Genomic DNA, 13,921 nt, shown 5'->3' on the forward strand with positions numbered 1-13,921 from the left:
ATAAAAACTATTTTCCCAAATTGTTTAGATATATTTGTATTTTGTTAGTGTGATAATTCCTACATGGAGCTTTCCATTTCAGGAGAACCGAGGTTTAACATCTTGATCTGATCTAGATCTTTGGGAAACGTGAACCGGAAACACTTTTCCATGATCGAAAACGTTATTGTTTGTATTAACCCATTTTGTCATCTTGTTTGCTTTTATTTATTCAACTTGTCACAAAAAAACGTGTGAATTATTGTTGTCATCAAAATTAGTTGGGCATTTGATCTATCTTCTCATTGACTGGTGAACCGGAAGTTATTCGAAGGATTTACCAGGCGCGAAAGCTGAAACGGTTGATTTGTTTACTAGTGCTGCCGTGAACATTAACGTTTCGTGAAGCGAACCAGTTGATGCGGTTACCCTTTCATTCGTCATGTGTGGAAAGATCAACAAGGTAGTTTTCAGTGTATTGTTCAGTGTATTTGTACTATGAGCAAGTGTAGGAATGTTCAATGTTTTCTTTACCACTCTGTGTAATGCTTCATGCCTCTCATCAGGTGAACAGCTGGCTCAGCGAAGTGTTTGGAGATCAGCCGGTGCCACACTTTGAGGTGAACACCAGGACAGTTGACATCCTGTACCAGCTGGCACAGTCCAGTGAAGCCCGGTGCAGTGACACAGCTTTTCTCACAGAAGACTTAAAACAGAAAGCATCAGAGTATCAGGCTGAAGGTGAGGATCAGACACAGCGAAATTAAAAACTGACATTTACCAATTGTTTGGCACATGTTGTAGCCTAGATCTCAGCAATTATTGTGGTGATAACAGGGTTTTGTTATTACCAAGATTAATGGCCACAGCCAAAAGACCAAACTTGAAACAAACCTTTAATTGATGTGTTTACATAAAATAAATATCTACTTAGTAGTTGTTTTGTTTACCATGATGTACTTATCTTATCTATTTGTTTTTTATTATTAATAACGTGTGCCTACTTTGGTATATTTTTATTTGTAAGTCGATACTCTTTACTTTATCTGCACTTCACTTCTGCTGTTATAATAACGTACATTTCCCCGTTGAGGGACAAATTGAGGAATTCTGATTCTGATAAATGCTTCCCTTTTACTGTATGCTGGTAAGACGGTCCTTTAATTAACAGCACAAGGACTCCATATTATTTTCACAGAACTCAACTGTGTTTCCTCCTAGCAGGTGCTCATCTCCGTGATGTTCTTCTACAAGGCGTAGGTCTGTCCTGTGCAAGCTTGTCAAAGCCCGCTTCTGACTACTTGTCTGCTTTAGTGGACAATGCCATGGTGCTTGGAGTCCGAGACACATCACTGGGCAGGTGAAACCTGTTTTACGCTTACATTTTCTCAGTAGTTTTTTCTGACGAAAGATATAAAAAAGTTACGATTGAGAGATTTAAAAGTTTGTATTTTATGTCTTGTCTAGCTTCATGCCAGCGGTAAACAACCTCACCAATGAACTGCTGGAAGAAGAGAAGTCAAACAGGAGACTTGAGAGGGAACTCAGAGCCCTCAGGAAGAGACTGGGGGCCACTCTGGTGCTGCGGGGCAACTTACAAGAGTAAAAACTAAATACAGAGGATGATGACTTTTGATTGTTCATACTAAAAACAAACACAGACATGACCAATTGCTGCTACATGATGTATATCGTCGTAATCCGTGTTTTTAATGTCTTCAGGGATATCAACAAAACGATCAAATCTCAGTCAGTGGAGAGCGCCAAAGCAGAGGAAAAAATGCTCAACATGGATTTTGTGATGGCAAAGGCTAAAGAGCTCAGCTGCAGACGGGCGAGGGCAGAGGTATGCTCCGGGGTTAAATCTAATCTGCATTAACTGCATAATGCATTGTGGTGCTAAATCATGGTACAATATACTACTACTAAAATGATAATGCAAATAATTCTCCAAATATTTAAGAGTTTTACATTTCTACCTGATTTATGTCAGATCTTAATAGAGTGGAAGGTTTGCTCTGGGCGAAAAAAACGAAGCCAATTTGTACTAATGGAAACCCCCAGTGTGTCTTACAGTGCCATCTAGTGGCTATAGAGGTCAATAGATGGGCAAAGGGTAAGATAAAATACTTTTAGAATGAAATGTGCTCAGGATTTCACAAAAATAAAATAAAAAACACATTAAAATTATTTCTATTACCAGTTACATTTGAACATCGACATGGCAGATTCTCTTTGTAACAATCACCAGTGGGCCTTCAGCTGCAACCTGTTTAGAACCGTTGTATATTTTTATTTGCAGAATTATAGATTTAAAGCTTAACGGCCCACACCGTTCTTTTCACTTTTAACTTGATAGTAAATACAGACTAGTGCGACCTGGGTATAATGAGGGCATCGCGTTACTGCCTCTGGTTTAGAGTGCAGAGATGATGCTGCGGACGAGTCCAAAAGTTAACGCCCTCGGTATCATTGTCAGGAAAGACCGGATATTTTTAATATAACAGTCACGCAGCAGTGGCGGTGAGAGAGCTCAGTGTTTGATCCTGGCTGGCTGTTTTATTCTCTTCTCTCAATCCTGCAGGCTCAATTCGTATCCAGGAACATGGACAAGTCTATCACCCACCAGGCTATTGTGCAGCTCGCTGAGGTAATTTCAGCCGTCAACACAGTGCAGCACCATGGTGATGAAAACCTAAAATGTTTCAGGGTTTGTAATGCGTCATCTTATGGTTCTTTCTGTAGGAAGCCACAGCACTGAAACAAGGAATAATCCCCTTGAAAAAGAAACTGGAGCCGTACATGGACTTAAGCCCGGTAAAAAAAAAAGGAAATCAGTTTGTATCCTTGAAGTTTATCAAGCAGAGTAATTTCAAAAAATACTTTATGAATGTATGGCCTTTAGAAACAACTTAAGTCTCTGTAATTAACTTCCTGTTTTTAACCTTCTAATCCACAACAGAGCCCATCCCTTGCTCAAGTGAAAATAGAAGAAGCAAAAAGAGAACTGGTGAGTATCTTAATAGTTTATTTAAAGACGGAAGAGATGTGCTGCCTTTCTATTTATTTTAATGCCACTGTGTTTCCTCCAATACAGGCTGCAATTGATTCCCAACTTCAGATGAATATGGATTTCAAGTAATGATGTTTGTAATGTTAAAGTCTTTCCTGTTTTGAGCTGTAGATTTACTGTGTTTGAAAAATAATAAAGTCATTGTTACTATGTTGTGTGCCTCTTTGTAATGTGTCACTCTAGCCTGGTAGATTTAAAGTCAAAGTGTTTTAGCAGTTTTCTCTACAATATCTGCTCAACAACAACAAATCACATGACTGTCCTGCCTCTCTTGAAGGTTTGAGCTTAATAAAGCTGGACAGGAAATGCATGTTCATCCTCAGCTGATTGATAATTACTTTTTCAGAATTCTGATTTAATATAAAACTTTAAATATTTAGATTCATGAAAAAAAATCAAGCCAAAGTAGAGAATAAACAAAGTATGATCCTTCCTTTTTTTCGGTTTGACCTATTTGGTTTATCTCCCCCTCTTCCTGTTCGTTAGAAAACATCATTAACAATAATCAAATGTTTTGTCTTCATGTTCTAGTATCTGATAACTTGTGGGTTTGTGACTTGATCTTTTTTTACCATCTTGTGTGTTCAACATAGTATTTATATCTGCAGTATGTTTTGAATTGTCTTTTAAACCAACATTTTAATCACATTTATTTGTACATGTTTTATTCAAAATGTAGATTGCTGACATTATCCTTAACATTGGATACAAACTCCATTCGATTTTCTAATAAGGTTTACATTAGACTGCAAATGTCAGGACTTTTTCAGGAAAGCTCAAGACATGAATCTAATAATGATGTGAGTCAATTAACTGAGCACTCTTTGTTTTTTGTCCTACATGGCTGAATCTTGAAAAACAATGTGAAGGAAACTCTTTTTTTTTTTTTAGTTTGACAAGAAAATTCCACAGGCTTTAGAGGGATAACAGCACATGAAAGGGGGTTTGGAGCCACTCCCTGGATGCCTAAAGCTAAAGTAGAGAGAATGGGACCGACTTGGGGCCTGTCGTCCGGTTTGTATGCAAAATATCACCTCTCAGTTCCTCCCCCTGCCAGTCTTCCCCCTGTGGAGCTGAGCGTGGGGACCAATGTCTCCATCAGTTTGACTGTTGTAGGTCTGCGCCTCAGTCTGACATGTAGATTGACCGGTTACCATGGAGGGGGTCATGGATGTGGGCCCGGGAGTAATTTACCCAGTAGGCCCCCTGCTTAATTCAAAGGCACGACGGTTAGGGCATCAATACTTGATAAAAAAGAAACAGAATCTAAATGTAACTCCTCTGAACTCACTTTAGGGGACACACACAGAGACTTACAAAAAACATAATTAGCAGTTTGACTATTTTTTGACCAATGGCACTATTTTTGGATTCTAATTTGAGGGTCGCCGTCTTGCTGTTACAATATCTTCTTTCTCTTCCAGGAATATCTTAACTTTAATATTACTGTTTGGTCTTAAATATCCACAGAACATTTGTTAGATGTGTGTTCATTAGCACATGTTAAAGTCAAACCAATGTAATGGAAATACATATAAAAATGAATACGTCGAGACAGTTAAAAGAAGACCCAAAGGGCTAAATAATGACGTCCACCTAAAGAAAATCTACCAATGAGCAATGTAAGAAGTTGACTGTATAGGCCTGTCAGTTTATAGTAGTGGGAAAGAAGGGAAGGACACACAGACAATCCTCACAGAATGAAAGCATTTACCATAATCCAAAAGGTACACATGTGCCTCATGGGGGAAAAAAATAAAAAAGGTCTTTGTCAGTGCGTCATACCAATGACTGTGTCGCCCCTCTTCCCTTTAAAATAGTTTTATCTGCCACGCCCACACCATAATTCCCACTCAGCTGTTACTGTTAGTCGCTCTCAGTTTCCGCATGCATCCATACACACAAATGTGCGGGTTTGAACAGTAGCAGCCTAGGAGTAATATCACTACGCATTGGATTAACCCCACGTCACTATTTTGACCAACTTGTTGCGCAGCAGCTATTTCTAACCTCCTCTCTCCTAGGATTCATTTTCTGCTAAGCGAGACAGATGGAAGAAGCGGTTGCTTTCAAACTTCACGTTTTATAATGCGTATCCTACAAGAAGAGGACGCTTTTGAAGGACTTTTTAAGTGAAGTCCTGCAGCCTTCAGTGAATGTTTGGGTCTCTTTAATATGATCTCAGAGACAGGGGATGCGAGTCATGAGCCGCGGACTAGACTGGAGCCCCAGCCTCTTCTACCTGACTTTACTCCTGTGGACCAGACGCATGACTGGACTGGCTGACTTCTCAAGTAAGACGAAGATAAGGATGATGATGGGGGTGCAATGGAAGGAGGAAGAGGATACTAGGATAGGATATTATTGGTTAAAGAAAGTGGTGTAAAATAACTAAGTATATTGAATCAAGTAAAGGAACTTGTACGTTACTTGAGTATTTTAATGTTTTGCTTCTTTGTACTTCTACCCTACAATTCAGAGGTAAACAGTGTGCTTTTACTCCACTATCCACTGAATTTTCACATTTTTATTAATTTGAATTATATTCAACACTTAAAGCAGATCTTAGATGCACCTGGAGTAACATTCACAAGCTACCCTGCAGTATACAAAACTAGCTACACTATCTTCGATAAACAAAGGAATGCATCAATAATTATAATCAAATATGTAATATATTATTCCAAAATGGGTACATGATCCGAGAACTTCTCCCACGTCTGGTTAAAGATCACATAAACCCTTATGTTATTAAAAAAAAAAGGCTACATATTTGCACAGATGTCATCGATAGGGGAGTTCTAGTTTGCTTTTGGTTAGACACTGACAACAGAGGTTGAGACCAGCTATTCTCAGCAATGCTCAATGCAGATAATGGTTTTCCAGCATTTTATCTAACAACTGTCCATATAGTCTAATTCAATAAGTCGCACAAGAATCATTTTCTCTGATAATGCACACATCTCGAGATTTGTGACTTTGAATACAAGGTAACCTATACCATAGAGGTGGGTCATATTAGGTTGAATGCCAGTTGGTGTTGTTTGCCACCCAGGAGAAAAGATCTGGCAGTCAGCACTTTGATGGGTGAGTTTTCAAAGCAACATGAGACTACTAACAGAGCGCCAAAGAGGTCATTCAAACTGATCCCAAACCAAAGATACATAAAGTAAATGCAACAAACAATGTTAATTTTTCAATGTCAATAATTTTGCTAAAAGTTTTTTAGTTGTGTCCTTTTTTACTCCTGTGAGTATGGATGGATTTCTTGAGGCACTTTATCCCCTAGAGATGTCTTGCGATTGTTTGTTCCTTTTACAGTATATGTGAACTTAAAGCCCGCCATTTTGTTTAGCATTTCTATAACGTTTGGGGGCTCAAAAGAAACAGCTTTCTTAAATGGTGACAATGTCTCTTGTGTTGGCCAAGCTTCAAAATGTATGACCCTATACTTTTACCTTATATATAAATATATATATATATCTGAGTATATTCAACCACTATTTCGACCGACTGAAGTAAATGGAACTTCATGCGTAAAGTCGGTAGTCTCCCCTTAATGCATCTGTATGTTTCCATTCGCATTCCAGTCTAACCCATGCCTTTTGTGCAACAGATTACCTGTCCAGGATCATCACCAGCCACTCTGCCCAGGCATGTGACGGACAGCCTCTGCGACTGCACTGTCCTCGTCACTCCACCATCTCCATCCAGTCTGCGTTCTACGGAAGTGGGGAAGCCAAGTTGTGTAGACCAGACCCGGACCCTCTGCTCAGAGGCCACAACCACAGCTGTTCTGCTTTGACTACTCTACAGGTGCATTTTATGTGTTGGATGTACAGCAGTTTACCCTCACTGCTCATGTATAGGTGTTTCATTTTGTAGAGAGTACCCTTAGATGAAGGGCCAGCCATTTCCATAGTCAATCAGCCATCATTGTTTTTGCATCGGATTGGCACTGAGCTCACTGTGAATTGTAATATAAATCCTGTGTACTGGTAAATGCTCACTCACTGTCCAGCAGTGGCTCAGTCAGTAGGGGTTTGGACTGGGAATCGTAGGGTCGGCGGTTCAAGTCCCCGAACAGCCCTGAAAAAGGGAAAGTGGACTGCTACTTGGAGAGGTCCCAGTTCACCTCCTATGCCCTGCTGTGGTGCCCTTGAGCAAGGCACCGGACACTTCCAATCCCCCCTCCCCATTGCTCCCCGGGCTCTGCACAATAGCTGCCCACTGCTCCTAGTACTAGGATGGGTTAAATGCAGAGGACCAATTTCACTGTGTGTGCTCTGCTGTGCATGTATGTGTGTATGTGTTTCATCCTCCGATTCTAACTCTTCTTTTCATCTCCCTGGTGTATCCCGTGCAGAAGATCCTGTCTGAGTGTCAGAGCCACAGAGATTGCCAGCTGCCTGTCAACCACCTGCTTTTCGGCAAGGACCCCTGTCCTGGCACTACCAAATACCTCCATGTGGACTACAAGTGTAAACCAAGTGAGTCAAGCAGCTCTTTCCCCATTTTTCCAGACCTTTTTGTTATTGTAAAATCCCCTCCCTGTGAACTTATGCTCGGAATTTCTTTCATAAATTTACAAGTAGATGAGCATGAAATGGCTACACAGCTGTACACAACAAGTTCACCTCTTCCTAACCCTTACCTCTCCCACTGCATTCACTGCCTTCACTTCTCCATCCTTGTTATTTTTTCCACTTGGTCAGCTGAACACAAAAAACACGTGATGTGTGAGGGGGAGACCATGACCCTGCGCTGTAGGCCCCCAAAGGTTCTGATCATCTATGCAGCTGTCTATGGGAGAAGTCTGGGCCAGACTTACACCTGCCCTTCACACCTGACAAGACCACCCCAATTTGGTGAGTGATACTCAGTGCTCTAATAGACATTTTTACAGTAGTACAAAAAATCACAGATGTTACATTAAAAATGGCTCTTAAAGAAGAGGAAGGTGTCCCTATAAGCTTTAACCGTGTTGTGGCAGTGAGTAAACATGCACAATACCAGGGCCCTGAAACTAAAGCAGTCAAATGGAATTCAGCTATAATTTAATTGTACTATTAACAACTTTACCGACTGTGAAATGCCAAGAAGTATTTTGTGAAAAAGGTCCCTGGCAGACGGACACATGGGTAAAAGTCCTGTGGAAAAATCAGCCCCAACCTGTTTACTGAAATTGCATTAAAAACAAAAAGCAGGGATTTGGGATAATTAAAGAGAAATACAAGCAAAACTGTATAGTCTGTTGACACATGCACACACCACTAACTTTATCTCTAAGTTTCTCTTTGCTGTTCCCTACAGAGTGTCTGAACCACGAGGCTGTGCACTTGGTGTCAAAGTCCTGCTACAGCAAACACAAGTGTTCTGTTGTTGTCGGCAACCAGACCTTTAGGGACCCCTGCTTTCCCGGAACCAGGAAGTACCTCAGTGTGGTCTATTCCTGTGGTATTACTCTTTCTCCTTCCTCATTCACATGATACAATTGCAATCCTGATGATGAATTTGGGAGAGCTGTCAAAATATGAAAAGGCTTTTGTGATATTCTTCTATACAAAGCTCAGGTCATGTTAAGTCATGTTTGACAGTTATGTTGTAACTTGCTATTAAGGATCCTTATCTGTGGATTTCAGCTGTTCTTATCAAATCCCACACATTAACACGGTAGTGGGATTTGCGTGTTGAGGCTGGCATCCTGGTAAACTTCCTGCAATTGGCACAAATGCCAGTGAGGTCATGCAGCAACATTGTTCGTATCAAAGTTGGAGATTTTTCAATTTAGCCTGGGTGACAGAATTCTTCTGCCTGGCTCTGTTGGCTCCATGTAGCACAGAAGAACAATGTGTGTTAACCTTGTAGACCGGTTATCAACATGTTCCTTAGCCAAGTTTGTGCTGAGGTTTGTTTTTGGGAAATGAAGTGCTGAGGTTTTTCTGTAGATTCACCTCTAACCTGCACAGTCACAGAATCTGCATCAATTTGTCCACAACAGTATAACACTCTTCTGTCTTTCCTTTCAGTAGTACCACAGACTTTATTAAGAGAGGCAGACTCTTACGTATTCAGCTCTACCTCATCTCCTACTGTGGAAACAGAACAAGGTAGACAGCTATTGCAATTCTAGGTTTTTTATACACTTTCACCTCACATTTTGATTCTAATGATTACAACAGCTCCTCCCGCAGATCTGAAGAAGCCTTTTCCAAAAGAGTCAAGAAGGCCAGACAACTCAGGAGATATTATGAGCAACTCTCTCCTGACCTACACTTATATTAAAGGTATAGGTTACTCAGAAACCAGCATGTACTCCTAAATTCACGTTACCATGTTTAATACATATCCTTCCTTTATTCCCGTCACAGAGCATCCAGAAATGGCAGCGCTGCTCTTCACCTCCAGTGTGTGTGTCGGTCTTATTCTCACTCTGCTGGCTGTATCAGTCCGAGTGACATGCAGAGTGAGCCACCCCAGAGATCACAGAATAAAACCCAAGTCTGCTAGCCAGGTTGTCAATAGCAAGGAGCACGACGATGATGAGGATGAAGAAGAAGATGATGACGAAGAGGGAACAGAAAGCTCTTTAATCTCAGCTGCAGACAGAAAGGCGATATACGACTGGGAGGAAGTGACTTATGTGAGCGAGGCAGCCGAGCGAGCGGAGAGGATCGAGCGCAGGGAGATGATCATACAGGAGATAAGGATGAACGCCTATCTGAACGGCAGCTCATGTTAACCTAACAGTGAAACCAATGGATGCTGTTCAGCACCTTCAGGATTCAGCAGCTCCCAGCCTTTCATTATGAACAAAACAAGACATTTTCCTTCGTCATTATATAGCAGTTTGTTTTATTTTTGCAGGAGCACTCATTTGTGGAAAATGTAATGTTTGGGTGAAATGCGATACAAGCCATTTAAAAAAGATCAACAGGAAATAATGCTGTAAAATGGGTGGTCGCATATAATATGTAGTTGTTTAAAAACATTTGATCAATTCAGAGACACTGCTGAAGCAACAAAAGAATGTGTCAGGGAGTGGGATTGTTCATTCGAACCTCTAGTGTATACACTTTAAGGACACAGTTGTACTCACCTCATAACTTACTTCAATTTTGAAGGAAGCCTTTTCATCACAGACAAATCAATTAAAAATCAATAATTGTCAAATGTTCACTTTTCCTTCACATAACAGTGTTTCTACAGAGTAATTACAATAGCGGTTGGTAAATTTGGCAGCTGTTCATACCATAAAACCAGTGTTTCAATTTCGTTTTCCAGAAAAACTGTTTAATTAAAGAGCCATCTGCATTCAGTGTATAAAGACATGTGTATGGATGGTTTTAATGGTGTTTCCTTGAAACCAGCCACACCTCTCTGAATCACTGCATCCACTCTGTCAACAACTCCTCGCAGTGGAATTAAACTCTCACTTTGAACTCTACAACTTCCTCATCACTGCTAGGACAAGAGCTGGAACGACAAATTCGGTGTGGCAACTTCCTGCCTCAGCACAGCCTTTTATTAAAGGTGTGTGTGCGAAACTGATGGGAGACAAAGAGAGGAAAGGTGTAGCATCCTTGGCCCTGGGATGTTACAATGTGTTCTAATTGAACTACCTCTGAGCATGTGTGAAAGGTCAACATGACATTGATGTTTGTACACAGGCAAAGTGGAAAAACAATTTATTTGATTTTTTTCCACAACAATAATGTCAAGAAAACATCTCAAATGTATTTTATATGCACAGTTTCAATAAAAAATGTAAAATACATTGAGGTTAAAAACAATCAGTAAGGGAATACATTAATCAGATTTAACTTCAAATAAATTAGGTTTATAATCAGCCTCCGTGAGACATCATTACCTGTCCTGTTATGCATTGTCTTCTTCACATTTGAGTTCAGATAAAAAATAAAACACCGATATTGAACTGATTTTAGGAAAGTGATAATAAGGCATCATAGTCAGTTACATGTAGCTCTGTATAGGATCAGGACAGCATCTCCATGGTGGGAATCTGGGTGTTAGTGTTTTTTTATCTGGGCCCCCATGTGATGTTTGAGAGGCCTTGAAACTGTTTTCTGAGGGCCTGTCTGTCTGTCCACTCCGAGTCCAGGTAGCTATCATCGTCTCCCTCCTGTAGTTTCTGAAAATATTATAAGAGGAAAGTTAGAAAGGCACATCATGTTCAAACAGGAACATAGTTTTGCATGCATGTGCTTATTTAGAAGTCCAGGAGTGTTTTGTCTCTTCGGCCTTTCCTCACCTTGAGCTCCTCCTGCCTCCTGTATTGATGCATCATCATCTGTTTCTGCTGCTCCTCAGTGACCAGAGGCTCTCTCCCTGGTGCCCCCTGCCCTTTCTGAAGGGGAAGGCAAAATGAATAGCAGTTGTTATCAAAACTGACAAAAACAGCAAGTAGACTGCCTGCGATATACCCTAAAAATACTCCCTTCAAGAAGAAATGGCTCTCACCTTTTGGATTTTGACCACAAGCTTTGTCTTTTCATTTTTACCAATGTAGTCCTGCAGTTTTTTCCCTCTCTGCATCTCCTTGCCAGCCCACCATAGCTGGCACTCATCCTCTGTGACCACCTGCAGAGATGCCTGAGGTACAGACAGATGGAGAGGGTGGATGCAGAGGATTTGGGGGTAGAAAAATAAATTATTAGGGAGAAGTTAAGATGGATTCACCTCCAGATGTACCAAACAATAGTGACATTAGTAACTTATGCTGTTGTTGTTGACTGGAAACTATTTTTACGTGGCCTCCAGCCAATCGCTGCAAGAGAACTGTTAATATTGAACCGGGTTAAGCTGTTTACCTGTGTTCCTGAAAGGTCTTCCCTGTCTTCAAACTCCATCCTGATAGGATCATGAGGAGGCAGCCCCATTGGGTATACAATCATGACCGCACCCCTTAGTGGATCTAGGGCTTCCTTTATCATCTCCATGGTGACACAAACATTAGCTTGAACTTGTTTCTGAAGAATGAGGAGAAGGACGTATTTAATTCAAAGTTTTGACCCTTGCTAACCATGACAATGTAAAGTATTGTTTTTTTTTTTTTAACTAATACTCACCATGGAGATCAGTGCCTTTGCCTCTTCCACAGTTCTCATCAACACCTCTTTCATCTTATCATTTGGAGCTTGCAGAGGGGAAATAGGGGGATTTTCAAGCATTTTAGTAACCGGATAGGCAAATTAACCTCTTCCGCGAGAGTTTAAAAGCATGTTTAAGTTAACTTTTCTTTTTAAATTGCATAGCCCACTGTCTTACCCTGTCCATTCCTCCTCCCAATCTCATCCCTCCTCAATACTGGCCCTCCACTGGGCACACACTTGTCTTCCCATTCATCATTCAAGTTCAGCTCCACAATCTGCTCCTCTGTCAACCCCTGCATGTTGGGAGGCAGGGTGGTGCCATGGTCAGCCAGCTCTGGGATCTCTGAGGGTACATACATGAATGAACAAATGAATGTGTATCCAAGAAGACTGAAATATATTATTTACAAGAGCCCTTTGTGCTGAAATGATGTTGAGACCTAAATGTTAAACAGAATACTTATTCTGACATTCAGTTACAGATAATGAATAAAACAATTTACACCTCATCTGCCTTATATTTAACCAGAGTAATTATCCACCAACCCAGTTTAAACAGTAGTAAAGTGTGAATTCAGCCTACTGAAGCTTATCATCCCTGTAAAGTGTGAAAAGTGGATATTTCTGCTTTACCTGAACATATCCTGTCCACTTTGAGTCTCCCGTTGTATATGGCTGTAATTTGCTGAATCACTGTTTCGACAGGCGAGTCCACGGTGGTGTTGAAAAGAAACTGGCTTTCATCTCCACGCTTCACATGCAGCTGCACCATCTCGAAAAGTAGCTTACCGTCTGTTTTAACAACTAAAAGAGAAGTTTCAGGATATCAATAAATGCGACTTTTGTTGTTGAACACTACCGCAACAACACGACCTTTTGTCAGTGTAAACGCAAAGCCGGGGTCTTGAGGAAAACATTGTAACCATAGCAACAGTTGTGTGTAGAAGTTAGCTTTCAACTAGCTAGCTAATAGAGCTATTACATTTTAATCGCTCAACTTTTTAAGGCTCGTATATCAGTAAATATACTGAAAATGGTACACTTACCTGTGCAGTGAAAAGACAATCATAAGACAGGACGTTCAATAATCAGACTGAGCTAAGCGTTTTGTTTACAACCGACAACCGGCGACACTAAAAGCTAAACGTGATTCCAACATGGATTCTCGTTCGTGGGAAATATTAAGGGCAGGTTAAAACAATCCAATCAGTATTACTGTCCTCTAGCGGTAATACATGGTAACACTTGCTGGAAATGGGTGTGAATGCTTTAAACTGCGCAAATGTGTCGCTGAACTTTGCTGGAAATGCAGAAAGAGCTGATTATTTGAATAGCTGAATGGTGTCTGTAAACAACCACATGTATAGCTCCAATGTCCTGAAGTAGCTGAAGCATTTCAAAAAAACATAACTTAAGTAGACGTGTTGCATTAAAAATGTTAGAGTACAAAATAATTATTATATGGTTCTGTTGTTAGAACTGTATCCTCCTCCTCCTCCTCCTCCTCCTCCTCCTCCTCCTGTGTCCTGTACCTTTCCGGTCACCTATGACCCTATACACCTTGTGCAGCTAACCCCCGCCACCAAGTGTTCATAAAGAATATTGCAAGATAAATATGAACAAACTAAATGGACATGACAACAGCACACCTTAAATGGCTCCTACATACCGGCCCCTAATTGTCTTTGGTGAAAAACCAATTACTAATAAATAATAAAGGGGCCATTTTTCAAATAAGACTTGTATACTGAGGTTG

The 13,921-nt window shown here is 40.6% G+C and overlaps 3 protein-coding genes across 7 annotated transcripts; 2 read left to right on the plus strand and 1 right to left on the minus strand.

The window, feature by feature from the left end:
* Nucleotides 1-175: 175 nt before the first annotated feature.
* On the plus strand, nucleotides 176-3,202 carry haus1 (HAUS augmin-like complex, subunit 1). Of its 2 annotated transcripts, none has more exons than XM_063896135.1 (9): nucleotides 176-442; nucleotides 546-720; nucleotides 1,201-1,339; nucleotides 1,447-1,581; nucleotides 1,702-1,825; nucleotides 2,564-2,629; nucleotides 2,725-2,796; nucleotides 2,942-2,989; nucleotides 3,077-3,202. In XM_063896135.1, exons 1-9 carry the CDS (start codon nucleotides 422-424, stop codon nucleotides 3,119-3,121), a joined length of 825 nt encoding a protein of 274 aa, XP_063752205.1. In that variant the 5' UTR covers nucleotides 176-421; the 3' UTR covers nucleotides 3,122-3,202. The 2 variants fall into 2 exon arrangements, with proteins under 2 accessions (XP_063752205.1, XP_063752206.1); XM_063896136.1 differs by having other exon boundaries at nucleotides 188-442; nucleotides 1,204-1,339.
* Nucleotides 3,203-4,914: 1,712 nt separating this feature from the next.
* On the plus strand, nucleotides 4,915-10,225 carry eva1c (eva-1 homolog C (C. elegans)). Of its 4 annotated transcripts, none has more exons than XM_063895540.1 (8): nucleotides 4,915-5,346; nucleotides 6,669-6,868; nucleotides 7,419-7,542; nucleotides 7,768-7,920; nucleotides 8,366-8,509; nucleotides 9,082-9,162; nucleotides 9,235-9,339; nucleotides 9,424-10,225. In XM_063895540.1, the coding sequence occupies exons 1-8, from the start codon at nucleotides 5,247-5,249 to the stop codon at nucleotides 9,792-9,794; spliced, it is 1,278 nt and encodes a 425-aa protein (XP_063751610.1). In that variant the 5' UTR covers nucleotides 4,915-5,246; the 3' UTR covers nucleotides 9,795-10,225. The 4 variants fall into 4 exon arrangements, with proteins under 4 accessions (XP_063751610.1, XP_063751612.1, XP_063751611.1 ...); XM_063895542.1 differs by having other exon boundaries at nucleotides 9,247-9,339; XM_063895541.1 differs by having other exon boundaries at nucleotides 9,085-9,162.
* On the minus strand, nucleotides 9,888-13,626 carry cfap298 (cilia and flagella associated protein 298). Its single transcript, XM_063895545.1, has 8 exons — nucleotides 13,212-13,626; nucleotides 12,799-12,969; nucleotides 12,341-12,508; nucleotides 12,142-12,209; nucleotides 11,884-12,042; nucleotides 11,534-11,665; nucleotides 11,325-11,420; nucleotides 9,888-11,204 (listed from the first exon to the last, which is right to left on the minus strand). Exons 2-8 carry the CDS (start codon nucleotides 12,935-12,937, stop codon nucleotides 11,094-11,096), a joined length of 873 nt encoding a protein of 290 aa, XP_063751615.1. The 5' UTR covers nucleotides 12,938-12,969; nucleotides 13,212-13,626; the 3' UTR covers nucleotides 9,888-11,093.
* Between the last annotated feature and the right edge of the window lie 295 nt (nucleotides 13,627-13,921).

The sequence above is a fragment of the Eleginops maclovinus genome, chromosome 11 (genome assembly GCF_036324505.1).
Source record: "Eleginops maclovinus isolate JMC-PN-2008 ecotype Puerto Natales chromosome 11, JC_Emac_rtc_rv5, whole genome shotgun sequence".
NCBI lineage: Eukaryota > Metazoa > Chordata > Actinopteri > Perciformes > Eleginopidae > Eleginops > Eleginops maclovinus.

Coding starts and splice junctions, on each gene's coding strand:
- cfap298 (XM_063895545.1), bottom strand. CDS start 12,937: ATGGTGCAGCTGCATGTGAAGCGTGGAGATGAAAGCCAGTTTCTTTTC. Junction 12,210..12,340: donor TGGGAGGAGGAATGGACAGG/GTAAGACAGTGG, acceptor CCCCTCTGCAAG/CTCCAAATGATAAGATGAAA. Junction 11,205..11,324: donor GGAGGCAGGAGGAGCTCAAG/GTGAGGAAAGGC, acceptor TAATATTTTCAG/AAACTACAGGAGGGAGACGA.
- eva1c (XM_063895540.1), top strand. CDS start 5,247: ATGCGAGTCATGAGCCGCGGACTAGACTGGAGCCCCAGCCTCTTCTAC. Junction 7,921..8,365: donor GACAAGACCACCCCAATTTG/GTGAGTGATACT, acceptor TGTTCCCTACAG/AGTGTCTGAACCACGAGGCT. Junction 8,510..9,081: donor CAGTGTGGTCTATTCCTGTG/GTATTACTCTTT, acceptor CTTTCCTTTCAG/TAGTACCACAGACTTTATTA.
- haus1 (XM_063896135.1), top strand. CDS start 422: ATGTGTGGAAAGATCAACAAG. Junction 2,630..2,724: donor CTATTGTGCAGCTCGCTGAG/GTAATTTCAGCC, acceptor TTCTTTCTGTAG/GAAGCCACAGCACTGAAACA. Junction 2,990..3,076: donor AAGAAGCAAAAAGAGAACTG/GTGAGTATCTTA, acceptor CCTCCAATACAG/GCTGCAATTGATTCCCAACT.